The sequence below is a fragment of the Chelonia mydas genome, chromosome 7 (genome assembly GCF_015237465.2).
Source record: "Chelonia mydas isolate rCheMyd1 chromosome 7, rCheMyd1.pri.v2, whole genome shotgun sequence".
In the NCBI taxonomy this organism is placed as follows: domain Eukaryota; kingdom Metazoa; phylum Chordata; order Testudines; family Cheloniidae; genus Chelonia; species Chelonia mydas.
The window spans coordinates 122,672,976-122,694,999 of NC_057853.1; the positions used below are offsets into that span (position 1 = coordinate 122,672,976).

General features: G+C 65.7%; 1 protein-coding gene across 1 annotated transcript; it reads right to left on the bottom strand.

Annotated features, from left to right (window-relative positions):
- Nucleotides 1-10,980: 10,980 nt before the first annotated feature.
- Nucleotides 10,981-21,325, bottom strand: LOXL4 (lysyl oxidase like 4). The gene is made up of 15 exons (XM_043552470.1): nt 21,254-21,325; nt 19,928-20,213; nt 19,191-19,363; nt 18,431-18,636; nt 18,042-18,080; nt 17,642-17,858; nt 16,937-17,120; nt 16,150-16,304; nt 15,379-15,546; nt 14,716-14,878; nt 14,190-14,433; nt 13,535-13,650; nt 12,507-12,643; nt 12,090-12,201; nt 10,981-11,867 (listed from the first exon to the last, which is right to left on the bottom strand). The coding sequence occupies exons 2-15, from the start codon at nt 20,187-20,189 to the stop codon at nt 11,797-11,799; spliced, it is 2,247 nt and encodes a 748-aa protein (XP_043408405.1). The 5' UTR covers nt 20,190-20,213; nt 21,254-21,325; the 3' UTR covers nt 10,981-11,796.
- Nucleotides 21,326-22,024: the final 699 nt, after the last annotated feature.

The following is a 22,024-nucleotide window of genomic DNA, read 5'->3' on the forward strand; positions in this document are numbered from 1 at the left end:
GTGCCATGCACTGGGAGCCAGGGGTACCGTTCTGCCTGCAGAGCACACATCAGTGCGCACCGGAGACCTTCTGCACTGCCCGGGCATCTCTCCTGCCCTGTGGGATGGGGCCTGGACAGCAAGGGGTTAACAATGTCAACCTGAATGAGAGGTGAGGCAGGCAGGCACAGGGGAACCCTCCCTCGGCACTTGGAGCCCCTGGCTGCCCTCGCCCCTGGCCTAGCTGGCCCCTGGCCCTGCCCTGCCCTGGCTACTGCACCAGTTTGGGTCCTACAAGCCACTTTCCTCAACGTTTTTATAGAAAACCCAAACCCTTTCTGCTCAGTCACTCTGAGAAGGAGCCCCAGGGCTGCGGTCCGTGCGCAGGGTCCTGCGGGCTGCGGGGCCGGTGAGACGCCTCCTGGGTACCTTGGGAAATGGGACAGTTTCAAGGGGATTTCAGTCAGACCCTCCTGGTGTTTCCCAGCCAGGGCCCGGCCCCAGGAGGTCCCACCTAGGATGGGGCACTGGGGAAGTTGGGGCCTGCTGGGAAGCTTCCCTACAAGCTGGTCCCATCTCAGAGCTCTGTGAGCGCCGGGCCGGGCTGTCACGGGCTCTCAAGTCGTGCCCACTCCTGGCCCGTACAGTCCCTGGGGAAACCCCTTCAGTGTGACAGCCCTTCTCAGGGGTCCACTCTCTCTCGGGGGTTAAGCCCCTCTGCCTCCTGGAGCCGCACCTCTCTGAGCCTTAGCCCGCCTCTCTCTTGGTGTGGGCCCCTCAGGGAGTCCACTCGCTCTGGACCCCTGGGGCCTCCACTCCCAGAGGGAATAATGCCACCTGTTCTCTAGACCGGAGTGACTATCAGCTGGCGTCAAACAGGAGGGTTTATTGAGCGTCTGAACACAACATAGGAAACTCTCAGGGCTGTCAGGCCTGGCCTCCCTCAGCACAGCACATCCAAGTCTCCCCTGCATCCAGGAGGGTTCTGCCTGCTCCCTTTCTCCAGCCCTGAGCCCCCCTGCTGCCCAGCTGGGCATCCAATATCACCGACCCCAAGCTCCCCTCTGTCCATTGTCTTCTCTCCAGGTAAACAGGGTCACCTGGGCCGCCTCTGGCCAGACTGGCTGGTCAGGTCACCAGGGTCCTCTCTCCGCAGCCCATTGTCCTCCCACTGGCCAGAACCGGCTGTGACTCCCGAGCTGGGCCTCCGGGTCCCCAGGTCGCCAGTCGCTGGGGTTTCCATTCGCCAGGCCGTTGGCTGGGGTCCCAAGTTCCCTCGCTAGTCCTGTGTCCTAACAAACCCCCTCTCCCATCCCCTCGTTAAACCAGTAACACCCGGGGACACTGAGTCCCACCTCCTCAGCATGCAAACCATTGACAAAACCAAGAAAATCCCCCCCTTTGTCGCACGGGCACGCTCGGGGCTCCCGGGGGAACGTGGCCGGCGGGCAAGCAGGCGGGGCACCCTGCCTCTGAAGGAACGGCTCCAGCAGTGAGCTGGCAGCCGCTGTGCCCTGTGACCACCACGTCCCGTAAATAGCAGCCAACACTTAGTGCAGCACGAGCGTCGGCTTCCGCCTCTGTCTGTCGGAAAGGTCACGGGCTGGTTTCCGGGCACTTGGCCACGGAGCAGCCCCAGACAAGGGGCCGTTGTGCTGTGTGCACAGGGGAGGAGAGCGGTTGAGAGCCCTGGCACTGAGCTGGGTCTGGACCTGGGCAGCAGGGACCTCGGGGAAGCAGCTCCACTGACCCCTGCTCCTGCTGGGCCCAGCTGTAGCTGGATGCAGCTGCCAGGGCTGGGGATGGGCGCTGGCATGCCCAGAGGGCTGGGGGAGGTGAGGGCTGCTGTGCCAAGAGGTGCTGCCTGGGGCCCGTAGGCAGCAAGGCGCAGTGGGCACCATGCTCCTGCTGCCACTGTGGGAGGGCACATCTCCCCCGAGCGCCCTGGCAGGGCTAAGGGGGCAGCGAAGGCAGCCCAGCTGGAGGCCCTGCTGCGCTCTCCCAGGGACTCTGGCCGTGTGCAGGGCCTGGCCGCTGCACCGAGTGTCAGGAAGGTGCAGGTCCCAAGGACGCCCTCCTGGCAGGAATGTGCTGGCCTCCTGCCCAGAGCAGCGGGGTGTGCCCTGTCTAGGAAGGGGCAGGCGCAGCCCCTCTGTGGGACGTGTCATGTGGGCAGCATTCCGGGACATGGGCGGGCAGGCGGGTGGCTTCCTGCCCAGCACCATGGGACCTGCTTTTCCTGGCGCTCGCAGTAGCTCTAACCACCTGCCAGCCTTGGGCCCCTCCTGCTCCTTGGAAACAGCTTCCTTCTGCTCTGAGCTGCTGCTTGTCCCTGGATGGCAGGTGTCGCCTGGTAGGGAGCCTAAGGTTCCTCTGCCCCATTCATACCATGCTGCCCTTGGGAGACAGGACCCGCATGGGGATGGGGCCAGTCCCACTGCCCCCAGGAGCCCTGGACTCGGCTTCTTGGGTGACCTCGCCATGGACCCCATTTCCCCAGCCTGTCAGGCCGGGTGCTCGTGCCCTGCCCAGGGCATTGTCCCCCCCAGCAAGAGCCGTGTCTGTCTGTCTAGCAGGACGGCAGCTCCTGGTCTAGGGGCAGGGAGTTCACACAGCCCCTGGCTAACCTGGGCAGTGCTGTTCCCTTCACTCAGCCCCTAGCAATGCCCTTAGCCGCCCCCTTGTCCGTGTGTCCTGAGCTGGGCTGACAACAGCCAGATGCCCTGCCTTGTGTCAGGCTCTATTTACTGTCCAGCATGTCTCCTGGTGTTCGTCTCTTCTGGACGTTAAACAGCCATGCCCCATGGCCTCTCTCCCCACAGGTCCTGTAGAGGTGACTGGGAGAGGAAGATGGGGCTGGGGGATCTCTGGAAACTTACCCTCTTCCCTGCACTGCCCCTGAGGCTCTGGCACGGGCCCCTGTCCGAGGTAGGTACTGGGCTCGAGGGACTGTTGGTCTGACCCGGTCTGGCCATGCTCATGGTCTGCTGTAACCTTTCTGAGCAGAGGCTCTGAGAACTGAGCAGATGGCCAGCCGTGGGCACTGCTGCCCTTCAGTGACATCATCGCGCTTTCCATCCCATTCGTTACCCACCCTAACCATGGGGCCGTGCGGCTGGCAGCTGCTGCCCCATCAGCAGCTTGCACAGAGCTGGCCAGAGCCATGCTCTCGTCTCTTCTCGGAGCAGCTTCAATTCATCTAGAACGAGGCAATGGGTGTGAACGGTTCCTGGTTTACTGCGCGCTTGCTGGCACCAAATTTCATCTGCCGTTGTGCTGCCAGCTCCCCTTGCTCGGCCCCCAGCCCGCTCTGGGCCCGACGACCCGAACTAACGCTGGGGCCTTGGGCAATGAGCAGAGGGCTGGATTAGATGACCTCCTGAGGTCCCTTCCAACCCTGATATTCTGTGAATGTGGCCCCGTCCTTCACCAGCCGCTTTCCCAGCTCCTTGGCAGCAGTGCGCGTGGCCGGCCCGCTCCTTGGGCTGCCGGACGCTGCTCGCTGTGTGACCGTGTTCAGTGTCAGCCAAGCTTGACGCCTGGGCACCTGCACAGAAGTGTCAGCCGGTGCCGCCAGGACCAGGGCAGGGGCATAAGTCAGTTTGTCCATGTGAAAGAATTCATACAGCCCTGCACTGGAGAGGCTGGGGGGAGAGGCGTCACCCTGCTGCCAGGGATGTGCCTTTTGCCCTCCCTGCAGTCCGGCCACATCTGGATCTGAAAAACCCCTGTTCACATGGGTGCCAGAGACCTGCTAGCCCTGGCCTAGAGTCCAGGATTCCTGCCTGTCTGCATTCTTCTGCGGTCCAAGCTGTGAACCCACAGCAAAGTGTGTGTCTCACCCGCGCCATTGTCTGGCCCACAGTGAGGATGACAACCTACTACTGCTGTCAGTTACTCAGCTCAAGCAGCAGACCTGTGTGCGATGGCCCTGAAGGTCTGCTGCCCCAGACGGGTGTCAATATGGGGCGGTGTGATGGAATTTGTGGGTTTCTCAGTTTGCTTTTGTAAAAAGCTAATAATGACACACACAGTGAAAGTGCAGTGAGGGGCCGTCCCGCACTCCAAGCGGGACCGTGGGTGACCTGTGCAAAGTTTGCAGATGACACAAAAATGGTGGAGTGGCGAGCAAGGGCAGGGTGCGTGTACAACGTGACTGCACGAGCCGGACTCCTGGGAGCAACGTGCGTGTTAAATGCAGTCGCATGCAAGGTGCTAAGGCTGGGAACCAGGCACAGGGGTCGGGGTCCGGCTGGCGGGCGGTGGCCTGGAAAGCAGTGACTCAGGAGAGGACTGGGGGGGCATGAACCCAACTGACCAGGGCTCCCAGCAGGGCCGTGCAGCGAAGAGGAGCGTGAGCCGTGCTGTGTCCCTGGGGAGTGGCAGTCGGAGCAGGGAGGGGCCGTTACCTCCGTATAGTGCCGTAGGAGCCGTTTGGGGAGGGAGTAACCCACAGTGGAGGGTGTTGGGCCCCCGGGCCGGCTCCTCACCCCCTGCAGTGCTGGAGTCGCTCTGGCCACAGGCACTGCCGGCCAGCAGCTGTAACTGGTGCGGGGCCTTTGCTGTGCCCCTGGCTGCAGGGCAACCTGCACTGCCGGAGGGTGGCACCTGGCTGTGTCCTGCCCATCAGGTGTCTTGGTGTGTGTCCTGCCCCTGGCACAATGGGGCACAGCCAGTGGGGAAGGCCCAGCAGGGCTGGGGCAGTGGCGGGGGGAAGGCCAGAGGCCCCAGCTGTCCCCAGGGCTGCTCCTTTGTTTAGGGGTTGAGGGTGCAGCTGCCCAGTTGGGTGGAGCCGGGTGCAGGCACCCCATTGCCCATGGCAGCTCCAGCTGGGGTGCGGCAGAGGAGGTGTCCTGGCTTTGTGGGCTGTTGCCGCTACAGGCTACCTGGGCCAGAGCCAGTCGGCTGGGCACCCTGTGTGGCTGCAGGAGAGTGGGGGAGCTATGGGGGGGGCTGCCGAGGGCTGGGTGGGGGTTTGCTTCCTGTGTGGCTGCAGGGGCCTGGTCCCCAAGTCCCAGGACAAGCTTGTGCACGCGCACTCGCACGCACACACACACGCACACACACAGTGGGCAAACGCTGTGCCCGCACACCTGTCTTGCTGAGCTGACAGCTCTCTGTCTCTGTCCCCTGCAGGCTCTACCGCCCCCGCTCCCCAGCCCCAGCTTTGGGACTAGGGCAACAGGGGCCCCCCTCCACACACACCCACACCCACCATGCCACAGGGGCGGGCAGCTCCCTAGAGATCAAGACTGGAAGTGACCCCTGTGATCAGCCCAGCTGCACAGGGCAAAGCCCCTGCCCCTCCCCCTCCCCAGCCCTGATGTAACGCTGGTCAGGGGGAAAGAGGGGGGCACCTGTGTGACGAAGTGGGACTGTTCTTAATGGTTCCTCTGAATAGTGTGGGTGTGCCTCAGTTTCCCCTAGGCAGTTCTTAAGTATCTAGGGGGTGGGGTAAGGGTGTATGATCGTTGCAGAGCCCTAGAGGGCAGGTGTGTGCAGGGGTCTGGACACAGAGAATGGCCGACACCCTGTTTCCTGGAAACTGATGGCCTGGGCCCTTCCCCCCTGCCAGGTGAGAGCTAAAGGGTTGGAGAACAAAGGAATCAGGTGACCTCCTGGCCCGGGAAAGGGACAAAGCCCAGAGGAGGAGAGGCTGGAGGGAGTTTCAGTTTGGGGCTGGCTGGAAACATGGAGTGAAGGGCAGATGTGGTTGTCTGGCTCACTGCCCTCCAAAATGGACCCAGCTGAGGGGTCCTGTTCTCTGCACCTACAACCTCTGTGTTAGACCATGTTGCTGTCGTCTAATAAACCTTCTGTTTTACTGGCTGGCTGAGAGTCCCGTCTGACTGTGGAGTTGGGGTGCAGGACCCTCTGGCTTCTCCAGGACCCCGCCTGAGCGGACTCGCTGGGGGAAGCGCACGGAGGGGCAGAGGAGGCTGAATGCTCTGAGGTCAGACCCAGGAAGGTGGAAGCCGGGTGAGCTGTGTGTCCTGCAGACAGGCTGCTCCCAGAGAGGAGACTCCCCCAGAGTCCTGACTGGCTTCAGGGGGAGCAGTTCCAGAGCATCGCCCAGGGACTCTGTGACAAGGGGTGCGTCAGTTTCCCCTATGCAGTTCTTAAGTCTCTAGGGGGTGGGATAAGGGGGTGTAATTGTTGCAGAGCAAAGGGCCAGGGTACATAAATGGCCGACACTCTGTCTCCTGGCCACTGATGGCCTGGCCCTTCCCCCCTGCCAGGTGAGAGCTAAATAGATTCATAGATATTTAGGTCAGAAGGGACCATTGTGATCATCTAGTCTGACCTCCTGCACGACGCAGGCCACAGAATCTCACCCACCCACTCCTGCAATAAACCTCTCACCTATGTCTGAGCTATTGAAATCCTCAAATCGTAGTTTAAAGACTTCAAGGAGCAGAAAATCCTCCAGCAAGTGATCCTTGCCCAATGCTACAGAGGAATGCGGAAAACCTCCAGGGCCTCTTCCAATCTGCCCTGGAGGAAAATTCCTTCCCGACCCCAAATATGGCGATCAGCTGAACCCTGAGCACATGGGCAAGGTTCACTAGCCAGATACTACAGAAAATTCTTTCCTGGGTAACTCAGATCCCATCCCATCTAATATCCCATCACAGGCCATTGGGCCTATTTACCATGAATATTTAATTACCAAAACCATGTTATCCCATCATACCATCTGCTCCATAAACTTATCGAGTTTAATCTTAAAGCCAGATAGATCTTTTGCCCCCACTGCTTCTCTTGGAAGGCTATTCCAAAACTTCACTCCTCTGATGGTTAGAAACCTTCGTCTAATTTCTTGTCTAAATTTCCTGGTGGCCAGTTTATATCCATTTGTTCTTGTGTCCACATTGGTACTGAGCTTAAATAATTCCTCTCCCTCTCCGGTATTTATCCCTCTGATATATTTATAGAGAGCAATCATATCTCCCCTCAACCTTCTTTTAGTTAGGCTAAACAAGCCAAGCTCCTTGAGTCTCCTTTCATAGGACAGGTTTTCCATTCCTCGGATCATCCTAGTAGCCCTTCTCTGTACCTGTTCCAGTTTGAATTCATCCTTCTTAAACATGGAAGACCAGAACTGCACACAGTATTCCAGGTGAGGTCTCACCAGTGCCTTGGATAATGGTACTAAAACCTCCTTATCCCTACTGGAAATACCTCTCCTGATGCATCCCAAGACCGCATTAGCTTTTTTCACGGCCACATTACATTGGCGGCTCATAGTCATCCTATGATCAACCAATACTCCAAGGTCCTTCTCCTCCTCCGTTACTTCTAATTCATGTGTCCCCAGCTTATAACTAAAATTCTTGTTATTAATCCCTAAATGCATGACCTTGCACTTCTCACAAATTTCATCCTATTACTAGTACTCCAGTTTACAAGGTCATCCAGATCTTCCTGAATGATCTCCCGGTCCTTCTCTGTATTGGCAATACCTCCCAGCTTTGTGTCATCCGCAAACTTCATTAGCACACTCCCACTTTTTGTGCCGAGGTCAGTAATAAAAAGATTAAATAAGATTGGTCCCCAAACCGATCCTGGAGGAACTCCACTGGTAACCTCCCTCCAGCCTGACAGCTCACCTTTCAGTAGGACCCGTTGTAGTCTCCCCTTTAACCAATTCCTTATCCACCTCTCAATTTTCCTATTGATCCCCATCTTATCCAATTTAACAAATAATTCCCCATGTGGCAAGATGCCTTACTGAAATCTAGGTAAATTAGATCCACTGCATTTCCTTTTGTCTAAAAAATCTGTTACCTTCTCAAAGAAGGAGATCAGGTTGGTTTGTCACGATCTACCTTTTGTAAAACCATGTTGTATTTTGTCCCATTTACCATTGACTTCAATGTCCTTAACTACTTTCTCCTTCAAAATGTTTTCCAAGACCTTGCATACTACAGATGTCAAACTAACAGGCCTATAATTACCCGGATCACTTTTTTTCCCTTTCTTAAAAATAGGAACCATGTTAGCAATTCTCCAATCATACGCTACAACCCCTAAGTTTACAGATTCATTAAAAATTCTTGCTAATGGGCTTGCAATTTTGGGTGCCAATTCCTTTAATATTCTTGGATGACGATTATCTGGGCCCCCGGATTTAGTCCCACTAAGCTGTTTGAGTTTTGCTTCTACCTCAAATATGGTAATATCTACCTCCATATCCTCATTCCCATTTGTCATGCTACCATTATCCCTAAGATCCTCTTTAGCCTTATTAAAGACTGAGGCAAAGTATTTGTTTAGATATTGGGCCATGCCTAGATTATCCTTAACCTCCACTTCATCCTCAGTGTTTAGCTGTCCCACTTCTTCTCTTGGTTTTCTTCTTATTGACATGGCTACAGAACCTTTTACTGTTGGTTTTAATTCCCTTTGCAAGGTCCAACTCTACTTGACTTTTATCCTGTCTCACTTTATCCCTACATGTTCTGACCTCAATAAGGTAGCTTTCCTTGCTGATCCCTCCCATCTTCCACTCCCTGTATGCTTTCTGCTTTTTCTTAATCAACTTAAAGGGTTGGAGAACAAAGGAATCAGGTGACCTCCTGTCCCGGGAAAGGGACAAAGCCCAGAGGAGGAGAGGCTGGAGGGAGTTTCAGTTTGGATCTGGCTGGGGACCTGGAGTGAAGTGCAGACGGGGTTGTCTGCTCACTGCCCCCCCAAATGGACCCGGCTGAGGGGTCCTGTTCTCTGCACTTATAAGCTCTGGTTTAGACCATGTTCCTGTCGTCTAATAAACCTTCTGTTTTACTGGCTGGCTGAGAGTCCCGTCTGACTGTGGAGCTGGGGGGCAGGACCCTCTGGCTTCCCCAGGATCCCGCCTGGGCGGACTCGCTGTGGGAAGCGCACGGAGGGGCAGAGGATGCTGAATGCTCCAAGGTCAGACCCTGGAAGGGGGAAGCCGGGTGAGCTGTGTGTCCTGCAGACAGGATGCTCCCAGAAAGGAGACTTCCCCAGAGTCCTGCCTGGGTTCGTAGGGAGCAGTTCCAGAGCATTGCCCGGGGACTCCGTGACACCCCGCCACCGGGTCCGCTGGGCCGAGGGTTCATGGCTCACTGGTAAGGACGCACACAGCAGCGCTGGTGTGAGTGGGGCTGGGTTCTGGGCTGCCATGGGTCGGTCTCTGCAGGGCCTAGGGTTCAGTGGTTGTTCCCCAGGCAGCTACTTCCAGCCTGTGATCACCCCACAACCTTGGTCAGGCTGCAGCCGCTCCATGAGCCCGAGCCCCCAAGGCAGGTTTTTCGGCCTTTAATCTGCCATGTGGCCCCTCATCCATTATCAGCCTCCTGCTCAGCCCCCCCAGCCCCAGTGCCCGGCTTTGCGCCGGCCCCAGAGACCCTTAGCCCCAGCACCCCGCTCGGCTCCGGCCCTCCAGCACCTCTGCCAACCCTGGAGCCCCCCAGTCCCCGCGCCAGGCCCAGCACCCCACCCTCCGCCAGCCCTGGAGCCCCCCAATCCCCATGCCAGCGCCCTGCCCTGGCCCCAGAGCCCCTGTGCCAGAGGCTCACATTCAGCTCGTTCTCCCCCGGCCACCCGCCATTGTCCCCAGTGTGCCAGGCCAGGGTGGGTTGGGGGTGCTCCTTTGAGGCCTTGCACCTTGGCCCCAGCATCTTCCCTATAGCCAGGTTCCCTCTCTCTCTTCTTTGGGAGGGCGGGGGGAGTAGCAGGTGTGGCCGTATGTGTGTGGGGGTCACTGTCTGCCGCTCCCCAGCAGCCTCTGCTGACCCAGTCACCCATGCTGGGGGCCCCCTTGAGCACCCCCCTGCTGTGCAGCAGGGAGGCCCCCAACCCCCCCTGGGCTCTTGGGGCTGTGTCCTTGTTCCCCCAGGCAGCCCCCTGGAGCTGGTGGGGCGCATGGGCAGGGCCCTGGGTGCAGGAAGAGGTGGGGCAGGTGCTGGGGAAAGGGCTCGGGGGAAGGCTGAGCCCCGGGGCGGGAGGTCCCACAGGCTGCACGGCTGCCCCGACGTGTTCCACCGCAGCCCCCAGTGGGGTATCGGCGGGGTGGGAGGGGGCCGGGGCCAGGGCTGCCCCGGGCTGGGTTCTTGAGCCTCCCCTGCCTGCTGCACATCCACACTTGTCCGGTTCCTCAGGCCTGGTGCTTGCACGGCCCCTGGGAGCCCCCTTCAGTGTGTGAGCCCCCCAGGGTCACACACTCACTGGGGTGAGGCCCGGGGCTTCCCCAGCTGCTGGGACCCACCCTCAGTGCCTGCAGCCCCCGCGGCTCACGCCGTGACTCCCCCCGAGTGGGTCCAGCAGGGAGACGCCCCAAGGGGAGCCAGGCACCCCCAGGTTCCTTGCACTGCAGGGACTCAGCCAGCGGGTGACCGCAGGGGCGAGGAGGGGCTGGAACAGGCGTAGCCGGGCCTCGGTTAGCACCGAGAGCAGGAAGTTACAGCCTGGCCCAGCTGGGTCCGGCCCAGGGCCCAGAGCTCGCGGCCCCTCTGTAGTCCCAGCCTGGAAGACCTTCTCCCTCTGCCTCCAGCAGCCCCAGGGCTACCCTGGGGGGGAGGAGGCAAGTGGGGCAATTTTCCCTGGGCCCCACAGGGGCCCCCACGTGAGTTTTCTGCAGCAATTCGGGGCCGGGGGGGTCTTTCAGTGCCACCGGACACACCCGGAGTGAAGGACCCGCCGCCGCTTCTTCCACGCGGGGTCTTCGGCAAAGTGCCCCGAAGACCCAAAGCGGAAGGACCCCCGCCGCCGAAGGCCCTAGGCCCCCTGAATCCTCTGAGCGGCCCTGAGCTGCCCCACCCTGACACCCCCCAGCCCTTTGCTCTCCAGCTGGGTCAGGCCCAGAGCTCCCATCCCCCCCTTTGAGTCCCCGTCCAGCCGCATGACTCCTGCTTCCAGCCCCCCGAGGGCCCCTCCTCGGTCCTTTGGTCTCGCTCCTGGGCACCTGGCCCTTTGGTCTCCAGCTGGTCGAACGGGGCTGGCTTCCTGCAGAGGGTGGGCCCCTGGGTTGCTAGGTACCACATGGCTGGGCCCTTCTCTCCTAGGCCCAGGCCCCACACAGCTGGGGCACAGTCCCACCTCTAGCTCTGGGTCTCTGCAAAGAGCAAACACTCCCACCCCTGTTAACCAGGCACCACCCCAGGGAAACTGAGGCACGCACATGCTATTCACACAAAATATTATGGACAGTTTCCACTCCACCCCAGCACCCCCCGGATCCAGACACCAGCCTTTGACTTGCACAGAACTTTTATTAGTGACATGCTAGTGCTAGCACACGTGGGGTAGGCCCGCGGCCGCGCCTGAGACGAGGGGGCCTGGGCCCCACAGGCACGGGGCTGTGCTGGCCCCTGGGGCGGCTGAGGTAGTCGGCCTGGGATGGGACGCGGAGGCAGGCTCCTGCTGGAGCGTGAGTCATGGTGCCCGCCCCCGTGGTGCGCGGCTGCTGGCTCCCACGGTGCCCCCCGGGCGTTAGGTGAGCACCAGCCCCCTTCGCCCTCCAGCACCAATAAATACCAAGGCTCCCTGAGTGCAGTCGCAGCTGCCCCAGCGCAGGAAGGCCAGGGGGGCAACCACCAGGATTTGGGGGGGCAGGCCTGGCGTGCCACCCCAGGAGAGAAGCTGCCCCCCAGCCCAGAGGGGCCTTTGTGGGGGTGCTCTCGGGGGAGCCCCGGGGCTGGCAGGAAGGCCCAAGCACAGGGAGGCAGTGTCCAGCCTCCCCCCTGCGGCTGCTGTGCAGGGGGCAGCGCTCGGCCCCACGCCGCCCCCTTTCGGGCTGCTCCCCCGGCCCCCGGGCAGCTGCTGGCTCCAGGGCTCCGCTCCGCCCCACACGCGTCAGAGGAGGTTACTGGCCAGGCGCTGCTGCTGCTCCAGCTCTCGGACGGCGTCGGCACCGTACTGGTCACCTGGGGAGAGGAGGGGGCGGGTGAGGGGGGCCTGCACCCCCCTGCCTGGCTGGGCGGGGGAGGGGCATGCTGCCAGCTGGGCCAGAGGGGCTCAGCTACCCCGGCCCTCCTTGGCCCCGGGCTGGGCCGGCTGCCCCTCCAGCTGCCTCCCGTAGGCCCAGCCGGCCCCGCTCCCCCGCCCCCCCGGGGCCCTGCCCCGCCGCCCCAGGCGCCGCCCGTTACCTGTGTGGCAGCCGTGCAGCCAGGCGCGGTGCCCGTCGTACCTGCACCGGCACCGCATCACGTTGTTGGAGAAATCGGACTCGGCCACCTCGTGCTCGGGGTTCACGACCACCTGGGCAGGAGAGGGGAGGGGAGGGAGGAGAGAGGAGGGGCAGGGAGCCCGCGGGGGGGCAAGGCCAGGCGTGCAGAGCTGGTGCCAGCCTCACACCAGGGCCCCCGGCCCCTCACCCGCTGCTCCCAGCCGCGGGCGCAGGAGTCGGGGCTCTGGCCTCTGGCCCAGGCTGGCGGGTTCCCGCCCTGGCCAGCTCCCAGGACGCAGCCAGGCCCTGAGCGGGCCCTGGGGGCAGGCACAGACCGGGGGAGGGCAGCGCAGACAGACCTTTGCCCAGGCCCCGGCCCCGGGCACGCGGCTCCTACCTGTAAGACGTAGCTGCCGGGCGCCACGTCGCTGATGTCCACCCACTGGCAGTCGATGTCGTGCCGGTAGGTGTCCCAGCACCCCGCACTCACCCCCTGCTCCCCGAAGTTGGCACATGCAAAGCGCCGCTGCAGCCCTGGGGGAGACGGTGAGGGGACAGAAGGACTCAGGCAGCCCCCCTCCCCCAGTCCCCCCAGCACCCGCTTCCCTCCCCCACACACCCACCACGCAGCGGAGAGCTCTCCCTTCGGGGCTGCTGGCTGTGCGGGGAGCTCCCGGCTACTCCATGCTCTTCACCATGCAGCCCTGCCCTTTCCCAGCAGGGGGCGCTGTGGGGGGCAGGGTGGGCTGTGGGGAGCGGGGCAGGGTGCTGGCTGTGGGGGGAGCTCCCAGCAGGGGGCGCTGTGGGGGGCGGGGCAGGGCAGGGTGCTGACTGTAGGGAGCAGGGCAGGGTGCTGGCTGTGGGGGGAGCGCCCAGCAGGGGGCGCTGTGGGGGGCGGGGCAGGGTGCTGGCTGTGGGGGCGCTCCCAGCAGGGGGCGCTGTGGGGAGCAGGGCAGGGTGCTGGCTGTGGGGGGAGCTCCCAGCAGGGGGCGCTGTGGGGGGGCAGGGCTCTGGCTGGGGGGGCGCTCCCAGCAGGGGGCGCTGTGGGGGCGGGGCAGGGCACTGGCTGGGGGGGGGAGCTCCCAGCAGGGGGCGCTGTGGGGGCGGGGCAGGGCACTGGCTTGGGGGAGCAGGGCAGGGTGCTGGGGGGGGAGCTCCCAGCAGGGGGCGCTGTGGGGGGCAGGGCTCTGGCTGGGGGGGCGCTCCCAGTAGGGGGCGCTATGGGGGGCGGGGCAGGGCTCTGGCTTGGGGGAGCAGGGCAGGGTGCTGGGGGGGGAGCTCCCAGCAGGGGGCACTGTGGGGGGTGGGGCAGGGTGCTGGCTGTGGGGGGAGCTCCCAGCAGGGGGTGCTGTGGGGGGCGGGGCAGGGCACTGGCTGGGGGGAGCGCTGGGTCTGAGGAGGGGTTACCGAGAGCCCGGCCCACACCTGGGGGGCAGTTGGTGTCCTCGAGGCAGAAGCTGGCCTTGTGTCCCTCGGCCACCCTGGAGCCGTTGAGCGTCAGCAGGTCGTAGTGGGTGAAAACCTCGATGCTGTGGTAGTGCCTGTGGGGGACGAGAGGGGGCAGGCAGCTGAGCGCACGGGGGGGGGGGGGGAGGAGCAGTGCCCCCCCCTGACCTGCTCCAGGCATCGGGCCAGGTCTCCCCTGCTTGGTGAGCGGGACGGGGAGGCTGGAGGGTGAAGCCCCTGGGCGTTTTGGGGAAGCCCCCCTGCAGTGGGCAGATCCAGACCCCTGGCCGGGGAGGGCAGGGGGAGGAGAGGAGGGAGCTGCCGGGGGGGGGGGGGGCAGGGGCCGACGGCTGGGCCCAGAATTATAGTTCTGCATCCAAATAAAGCCGTAATGACAGTCCTGGCCCAGATGCTGCCAATTACACCAGGCGGGGCCGGCACCACAGAGCCAGCTGGGGAGCAGGGGACAGCCAGCTGGGGGCCATGTGGGGCCCGGGCGTGGGGCTCTGGGGCAGTGGCTCGCTGGGCACGGCCCAGAGCCCTGCTGCTGGCTCTGGTTCCTCTCCTTGTCTGCCAGGGCCAGCTGGCATCCCTGGGGGCCCAGGCAGCCCCAGAGCCCCGCGGGGGCGCTCACCTGTGGCACTGGTGCCAGACCCAGGCGTGGCGGCCGGTCTGGGGCCGGAAGTCGGCTCGGCCCAGGTTGTGGATGCGGGAGGAGAAGCGCAGCAGACGCCGGTGCCCGTCGGGCCAGCTGGCGTGCTCGGCCGAGTGCGAGAGGCAGTGCTCCTCGTGGGCGCAGTGCAGCAGGGCGAGCGGCCGCTCCTCCAGGTAGCCCGTCTCCTGCACCAGCTGCGCGTCCAGCACCAGGTCCGGGGCGGCTGCAGGATCCGCGGGGTCAGGCTGGCCTGGCTTCCCTTGGGACACCGGGCCGTGCAGGGCCCCCCGGCCGGTGCAGAGCTGGGACGTTACCGCCCGGCCCCAGCGGCCCAGCTGCAGACACCCGCCCCCCGCCGGCGGCCGCGGGCAACCGAGGACTCGCCCGGCTCGGCTGGGTGAGATCGAGGGGGCTGACTGCCAAGGAAATCCCCAATCCCACCCCCGCCCTGGGGACGCGACACCTGCTGCCCCCGCCCACCCAGGCAGGCAGGCCCCTCACTCACTGTCGGTGCAGCTGACCCCGGCAGAGAAGCGCCCACCGCCAGCCGGGCAGTGCACGGGGCCGTGGCGCTGGCACTGCTGGATGCTGAGCTCGGTGCCCGCGCAGTGCACGCCGCTCATCACCACCTCGCCCGCCTCCGGGCTGCCCTGCCAGTACCAGGTCTCCTGGGGGGGGGGGAGAGAGACGCCCCAGTGCTCAGCGGGGACACAAGAGCCCAGGGCCAGCCTGCCCCTCAATGCCAGGGCCTCCCCATCCCCTTGATGCCAGCCCCCTCCCCATCCTGCCCCTCAATGCCAGGGCCCCCCCATCCCCACTGTTGATGCCAGCCCCCTCCCCATCCTGCCCCCCAATGCAAGGGCCCCCCATCCTGCCCCTCAATGCCAGGGCCCCCCCATCCCCACCATTGATGCCATCCCCCTCACCATCCTGCCCCTCAATGCCAGCCCCCCCATCCTGCCCCTCGATGCCAGGGCCCCCCCCATTCCCACCGTTGATGCCAGCACCCTCCCCATCCTGCCCCTCGACACCACAGCATCTGGGGTCCTGCCCTGCCCCTTCCCACCATCCCCTCCCCCCAACAACATCCCCTGACACCAGGGCACAGGGCTCCCCCATGCATCCCCCCCAGTCTGGGCACAGCCCCCCCCCCGGCTCTGGGACTCACCTTGAGGGCGTGGCTGGCGAAGCCCAGCCCCAGCTGTCTGCAGACCACCATGGCCTCATTCAGCCCCCACCGTTCACCACACACGGAGCCCCACTTCAGGGCGCCCCCCACCGGCACCAGCACTTCCACCACACCCTCCTCGGGGCTACGGCCCCCCACCAGGCGCACCTGGGCAGAGCAGGGGTTAGCTGCCAGCTCCTCCCCCCAGCCCGGGGAGAGCCACTGGAGGGCTGGAGACCCCCACCCCAGCTAAGGCACCTGGGAGCCCCCACACCGGCTGCCTGCCCCATCCCATGTCTCCCTCCATGTCATTCACCACCTCCTTTAGCCTGTGGCATCCTCCCCATGGTTCCCTGTGCCACCCTCCTCCTGCAGTGTCCCATGGTGCCCACCCCCCCAGGCGTCCCCCTGGCACCCACTCCCCCAGCACCCCCTGGCACCCACTCCCCCAGAAGTGCCCCACGGCACTCACTCCCCAAGATCTCCCAGCACCCCCCAGTGCCCACTCCCCCAGGCCCCTGAGCATCCCACAGCACCCCCCAGCACCCACTCCCCCAGAAGTGCCCCATGGCACCCACTCCCCAAGACCTTCCAGCACCCCCCAGTGCCCACTCCCGCAGGCCTCCCTGCCCCACTGTACCCCATGGCACCTACCCCACCCCAGGCTACCCGCTTCTAGATGGCGCCACACTGCCCCCTCCCTAGCTATGCGCCCCACACCCCGGCACCCCGCAGCATGACTGACCGCCCCCAGGGGCCGCGGGGGCTCACCTGGCTCTGGTAGTCCATGCGCGGCACGTTGCACCGGACGGCAGCGTCGGCCTCATGCCGGCAGCCGCTCTGCGCTGCCTCCTGGAAGCGGCACTCGTGGAGCGAGCGCTCGGAGCCCGTGCACTGCACCTCGGTCATGTGGATGGGGCCCAGGCCTGGAGCCAGAGCCCAGCGTCAGCCTGACTCACCCCTGGGGCCTGCAGGGACCCCATCCCCGCCCCGGCGCCGCCCAAGGGGCTCCCTGCACAGGGCAGCTCCCGCCTCCCGCCAGAATGGCCCCTTAGACCCTCCAGCCTGGCCTCCTGCAGAGCACAGGCCAGAGCCCCCCAGCCCCAGACAGGCCTCAGGGGCTGAGCCATGGAGAGCCGGGGAATCCCCCCTCCCCGGGAGCTTGTCCTGGGGCTCCCCAGCCGCCCGGCACATTGGGGACCGGACCGGGCCTGGCTGCCGGTCCCTGGTGTGCCCGGCTCCCGGCCGCTCTCCCTCATCCCTCCCAGACGCTGCCCAGCCCGAAGCTCCAGGCTCTCCCTGCCGGTTCTGCTCCATCCCAGGGCCCTTTGCCACTGGGGAGCCCAGACCTGGACACCCCAACGCCCTTTGCAGAGGGACCCCCATGCCGCCCCAGAGCTCACCCTCAGTGGCTCGTCCGCTACACCCCCATAACTGCTCCCGGGACACAGGCACATGGGAGCGGGGCCCCAGCACCCCACGACGGCACCCGGGGTCCTGCCCCCCAGGTCTCCATCACCGCTGCTCCCCACGCGCTGGCTCCTTCCAGCCGGCTCACCCTGGCCCAGCTGGGCCCCCGCCAGGGCCTGCCTGGCCGTCCCGTAGCCCAGCTGCCGACACACCACGCTGGCTGAGAGCAGGTTCCACTTTTCGTCGCACACGGTGCCCCAGTGGCCACGGTGCAGCACCTCCACCCGGCCCTCGCCCACCTGGGCGCCAGCCCGGAGACGCACCTGGGGCCCCTGCGAGAGCGGGGGGGAGGGGTTAGGAGGGGCCAAATGTGTTTGTGCACACCCCTTTCCCCCCCGGGGAATGGCTGGGGTCCGGCTTGTAGCCAGGGCCCCCCACAGCCAGCTCCTGCCCCGCTCCCCACAGCGCCCCCTGCTGGTACAGGCTGGGACTGGAGCAGCCTGGAGCCCCCACCCCACCCTGCCCCCTGCGTCCCCCCAGCATCCCCTGCTGGGACAGGACAGGGCTGGAGTAGCGGGAGCTCCCCCTACAGCCAGCTCCTGCCCCGCCCCCCACAGCGCCCCCTGCTGGGACAGGAGCAGCCAGGAGTCCCCCCACCCCCAGCCGGCGTGTGGCCTCGCTCCCCCTCCGGAACCGTTGCTCGGTTTGGGCTGCTGACGTCAGTCCCAAGAGGAACCGTTTTCCCAGCCCCGGCCCACGCCGTGCTGCGGCCCATTCCCTCGGGGCCGGGGGCTCTCATGGGGTCTCCCCCCGTGCCCCCCAGACGTGGGGCCGTGGCTCTGGCAGGGCTCACCTCTGCGCGCAGGCCCTGGCGGAACGGCTTGGCCTTGGCTTTCTGGAACTCGGCGCCCGGGACGCAGCTGACGACGGCGTGCATGCCGCGGGCACAGGCGGGCTGGAGCCTGCTGGCTGGGGACACCTGCACCGGGCAGTGGGACAGGTGGGGCTCCGTGCCCAGGCAGCTGACCCGGTGGATCCAGAACGCGTTCTTCCGGCTCAGGGTCCTCAGGCTGCGAACCAGGGGTCAGGTCAGCCCACGCCAGGTCCTGCCCGGCCGGCGCCAACAGCGCCCGGCTCTAGGGGCACCCCTAGCGAGGTGCAGCCGCCCCATGGGACGGGCGCACCCCGTGGGAAGCCTGGCACCCGGCGGGTCAGCCCCAGACGGGAGCGCTCAGGCAGGGACGGGTCCGTACCTCGACTTGGGATCCTTCAGCTGCAGGTTCCAGAGCTTCCTGCAGGGTTCGAAAGGGCCGGTCAGCAGGGCCGTGGGCAGCCCCCACAGCAGTCGCCGTGCCCTCCGCTCCCCACCCCTGCGCCCCCCCATGGGTCTGCATGTCTTCCGCCTCATCCTTGGATCCAGGACTTCACACCCCAGGGAGCCTGTGACCCACCCCTCGCACCAATGCACACGCGGGTGCAACACTCAACCTTCTGTGACCTTGGACCCCTCCCGTGCCATCTCGTCTAAGCACCTCAGACCATTGCGAGGGGACCTGCCCGGACCCCCCCCAGCCAGCCACCCGGCCCTGACCGCAGGCGCCCCCCGCCCCGCTCTGCACCCGCCCGCGGCGCCCGGCGCTACCTGTAGACGCCGGTGTTGAGCCGCTTCTCCCGGGGGAAGCCCAGCATCCCGCACACCACGCGGCTGCTGTTCCTGGTCCAGCCGGCGCCGCACACCTGCCTCCAGCGCCCCTCGTGCTTCACCTCCACCACGCCCTCGCTGATGGGCACGCTCAGCTTAGCCCAGGCCAGGACGGGCTTGAGCCGCACCTCCTCCAGCTTCCTTCCCTGCCCCAGGCCAGATACCGGGTGAGATGGGCCCAGGAAACATGGGCAGCCCCTGGGGCCCAGGCAGAAGAGAGCACTCGGGGCTGGGGCTGACACCAGCTCTGTAGGACTGGGGGAAGCTGGGCAGGGCAGCGCATGGAGGGGTGGCGGGAGGATGCCCAGGGCTGCGGGTCGGGAGCAAGGGGCACCGGCAGAGCTGTGGGGGAAGGCCTGGGGAGGGACAGGAGGGAGCAGGGAGGGGAGCTGAAGGCCGGAGTCACAGCAGGGATCTGCCCCCATGGGCCTGGGCTGTCCTCCCCCCAGCACTCCTGCTTTGCACCCCCGGGCCGTGGCTCCTGGGGGCAGGGCTCGGGCCTGTTACATGGGTCAGAGCAGCTGAAGCTCCTGGCCCGGCAAACCAGGGATCCCCTGGCCCTGCGCTGCGGGGTGAAGGCCCTTCCCTGCCGGCTGTGGCGGGCGCCGTTCCACTAGGGCAGGGCGACCGGCAGCAGGAGCCCCAGGCGGGAAGCGCCCCCAGCCAGCCCCAGGACCCCGTGAGCCCGGTCCCCGCTCACCTGCAGGCCGGCGGCTGGGCCCGGGGCAGGGGCACCGGGCGGGTGCCGGCCTGAGCACACGACGCCGGCGTCCTCGCCGTGGTGGCAGTCGCTCACGCCCCAGCCGTTGGAGTCGCACTCGGCCAGGGAGCGCTCGGTGCCGGCACAGCGCACGTTATCCAGCCAGACGGGGCCTGACGCAGCAGGGGCGGGTCAGTGACGGGCCCGGGCCAGGAGCTCTGGCAGCCCCGGGGCCTGGAAGGGGCCCTGGGCTGGGACACCCCCCTCCCCCCATGGGCTAGCAACAGGGCCCCAGGCCAGCAGCCCCCGCCCCCAAAAGCATCGGGGGGGGGGGGCTGCAGGGGGCTCCCTGACCATGGGGTACTAAATGGGATGCCCCAAATTACTAGCAGACACCCCACCCCCTGGGAGAGCTCAGGGGCTGTGCTTCTGACCACATCACCACCACCCCCTGGCTCCCACAGCGCCCCGTGCTGGGAGTAGCCAGCACCTCCCCCCACAACCAATGCCCTGCCCCCCACAGCGCCCCCTGCTGGGACAGGCCAGGGCTGGAGTCGCTGGGAGCTGCCCCACAGCCAGCACTAGGCCTTGGGGAGGGGAGAGTTCTGCAGCTGGGGGGCTCTCACCCCCATATCTCCACCCACAGGAGCCCGCACTCCATTCTGGGGTAGCCGGCGCCCCGCGTGGGCTGGGGGTATGCCTGGGAGCCATGCGTGAGCAGGGGGGCGCAGCCTTACCTTCCCCTCGGCCATACTTGGCGCTGTGGGCCCACGTCACGGCCGACTCAAAGCCCAGCTCCCTGCAGGCCACGCTGGCCACGTGGATGTCGAAGTCGTCGTCACACACGGTCCCCCACTGCCCATCGTACAGCACCTCCAGCCGCCCCTCGCCAGCCTGGCTCCTGGCCCCCACCAGCCGCACCCGAACCTGTGGGGGCTGCTGCCAGCTGGGGGTCGCCAGGCACAGCAGGAGCAGGGTGGGGACGGGTCCAGCCAGCATCACTGATCCTCCCCAGACAGACTCCTAGAAACAGCGTGGCATGGCAGGGGTCCGGGCCTGGCAGGGGTCCCCAGGGGTGCCCCATCCCAGTGATTGCAGGGGGACAGACTGGCTCGGGGGCACGGTTTGGGATGGGGCCTTTCCCCTCTAGGGGTGTGGGTGCGAGTCTCGCCCTGCTCCCCAGGGGCCGTGGACACATGCAGCCCCCGGGTGCCAGAGAGCAGCGCTGGCCCCACCTCACCCTGCAACCGTCACAGCCGGACGCCCACCCCGAGCAGGCTGGACCCCACGCGCGGGCAGGGACCCCACGAGCGCGAAGCCCTGGTGCGCTGGAGGACCGGGGGAGCGAGGGTCCCAGAAATCAACGGCCCAGGTAGCTGCTGGCAAAGATCCAAGGAGCGGCCGATGGGAGCAGGCGCTGCCCATGCCCAGCCCAGCCCTGGCACTGCCACCCACTGAGCCACGCAGCCAGTGCCCCCAGCGCGACCCAGCTCAGACCCCCGCAGGTGTCACGCCCGTCTCCCCGAGAGCCCGCTGCCCGGTCGCTGGGGGGCTGCCTGGCCCAGCACCGACACCTCCCCCACCGTAACCAGCGATAAGGTGACAGGGCTGCTGCCCCCCGAACTGCTCCCTGCGCCCCCAGGCAGAGCCACTGCCACTCCCAGCCTGACCCCCCCACGCGTCCTGTGCCCCCCACAACCTCCTGCCTACAAATCCCCCACATCCTCCCACCCGCCCTGTGCCCCCCTTGGCCCCCACATCCCCCCACCTGCGCCCCATATCCCCCTACCGGGTGTCCCCCCAACAGCCCCACATCCCGTACCTGCGACCCCCCAATGCTCCCACATCCCCCCAACAGCCCCCCATCCACCCTGTGCCCCCCAATAGCCCCACATCCCCCACCGTGTGTCCCCCCAACATCCCGTTCCTGCGACCCCCCAATGCTCCCACATCTCCCCACCCTGTGCCCCCCAACAGCCCCACATCCACCCTGTGCCCTCCAACACCCCCTGTGCACAGCGCCCGGCACCAGGGCCCCGATCCCGGCGCTCCCCGCCACTCACCGCGCGGGCCGGGTCAGGCAGGACCGAGGGGACGGACGAGCTGCTGGGGCCCGGCCCGCCCGGCCTTTTATCCCGGCAGCCGCCCCGGCCCCGCTCCGGGCAGCCCCCGCCTGAGCCCGGCCCCGGGGAGGCTCCGCGCCAGCAGGTTCCGCACCGGCGGGCGCAGAGCCAGCGGGTCCCCGCGCCCCACCCCCCGAGCCGCGCCTGCCCCCCGCCGGGCCCCCGCCTGCCCCTGATCCCCGCCGGGCCCCCCGGCGCCCCTGGTCTCCACCTCCCGATGCGCTGGGGCCCCCCGACCCCCGCCTGTCCCCCCATCGGGCCCCCTGCCACCCGCCGGGCCCCCACCTGCCCCCCGATGCGCTGGGGCCCCCCGACCCGCACCTGTCCCCCCATCTGGCCCCTTGCCCCCCGCTGGGCCCCCTGCAGGGCCTCCCCAGCCCCCACCTGGTCCCTGACCCTTGCCGGGATGCCCTGGGCTGGGACCCCGCCTGCCCCCCAGCTAGTGTGACCAGAGAGCAAATGTGAAAAATCGGGAAGGGAGTGGGGGGTAATAGGAGCCTATATAAGAAAAAGACTCAAAAATCGGGACCTCTGGTCACCCTACCCCCAGCCACCCGCCTGCCCACTGAACCCCTCCATCCAGGCCAGGCCTCCCTCCTCAAAACCTCCTGCCTGGGCCGAACCCCCAGCCCCCTACCTGGGCCGAGCTCCTGGGCCTCCCGGCTGGGAGTTCATGGGCACGCCCAGAAAGGAGCAATTTGCGGAGGTTAG

What these genes read in the sequence shown, in the direction of transcription:
- LOXL4 (XM_043552470.1), bottom strand. Translation starts at nt 20,189, where the DNA reads ATGCTGGCTGGACCCGTCCCCACCCTGCTCCTGCTGTGCCTGGCGACC. An exon ending in GCCAGGGCCTGCGCGCAGAG is followed by an intron (nt 17,121 to 17,641) that starts GTGAGCCCTGCC and finishes CCGCTCTCGCAG; the next exon opens with GGGCCCCAGGTGCGTCTCCG. An exon ending in GGACACCAACTGCCCCCCAG is followed by an intron (nt 12,644 to 13,534) that starts GTGTGGGCCGGG and finishes CGTCTCCCCCAG; the next exon opens with GGCTGCAGCGGCGCTTTGCA.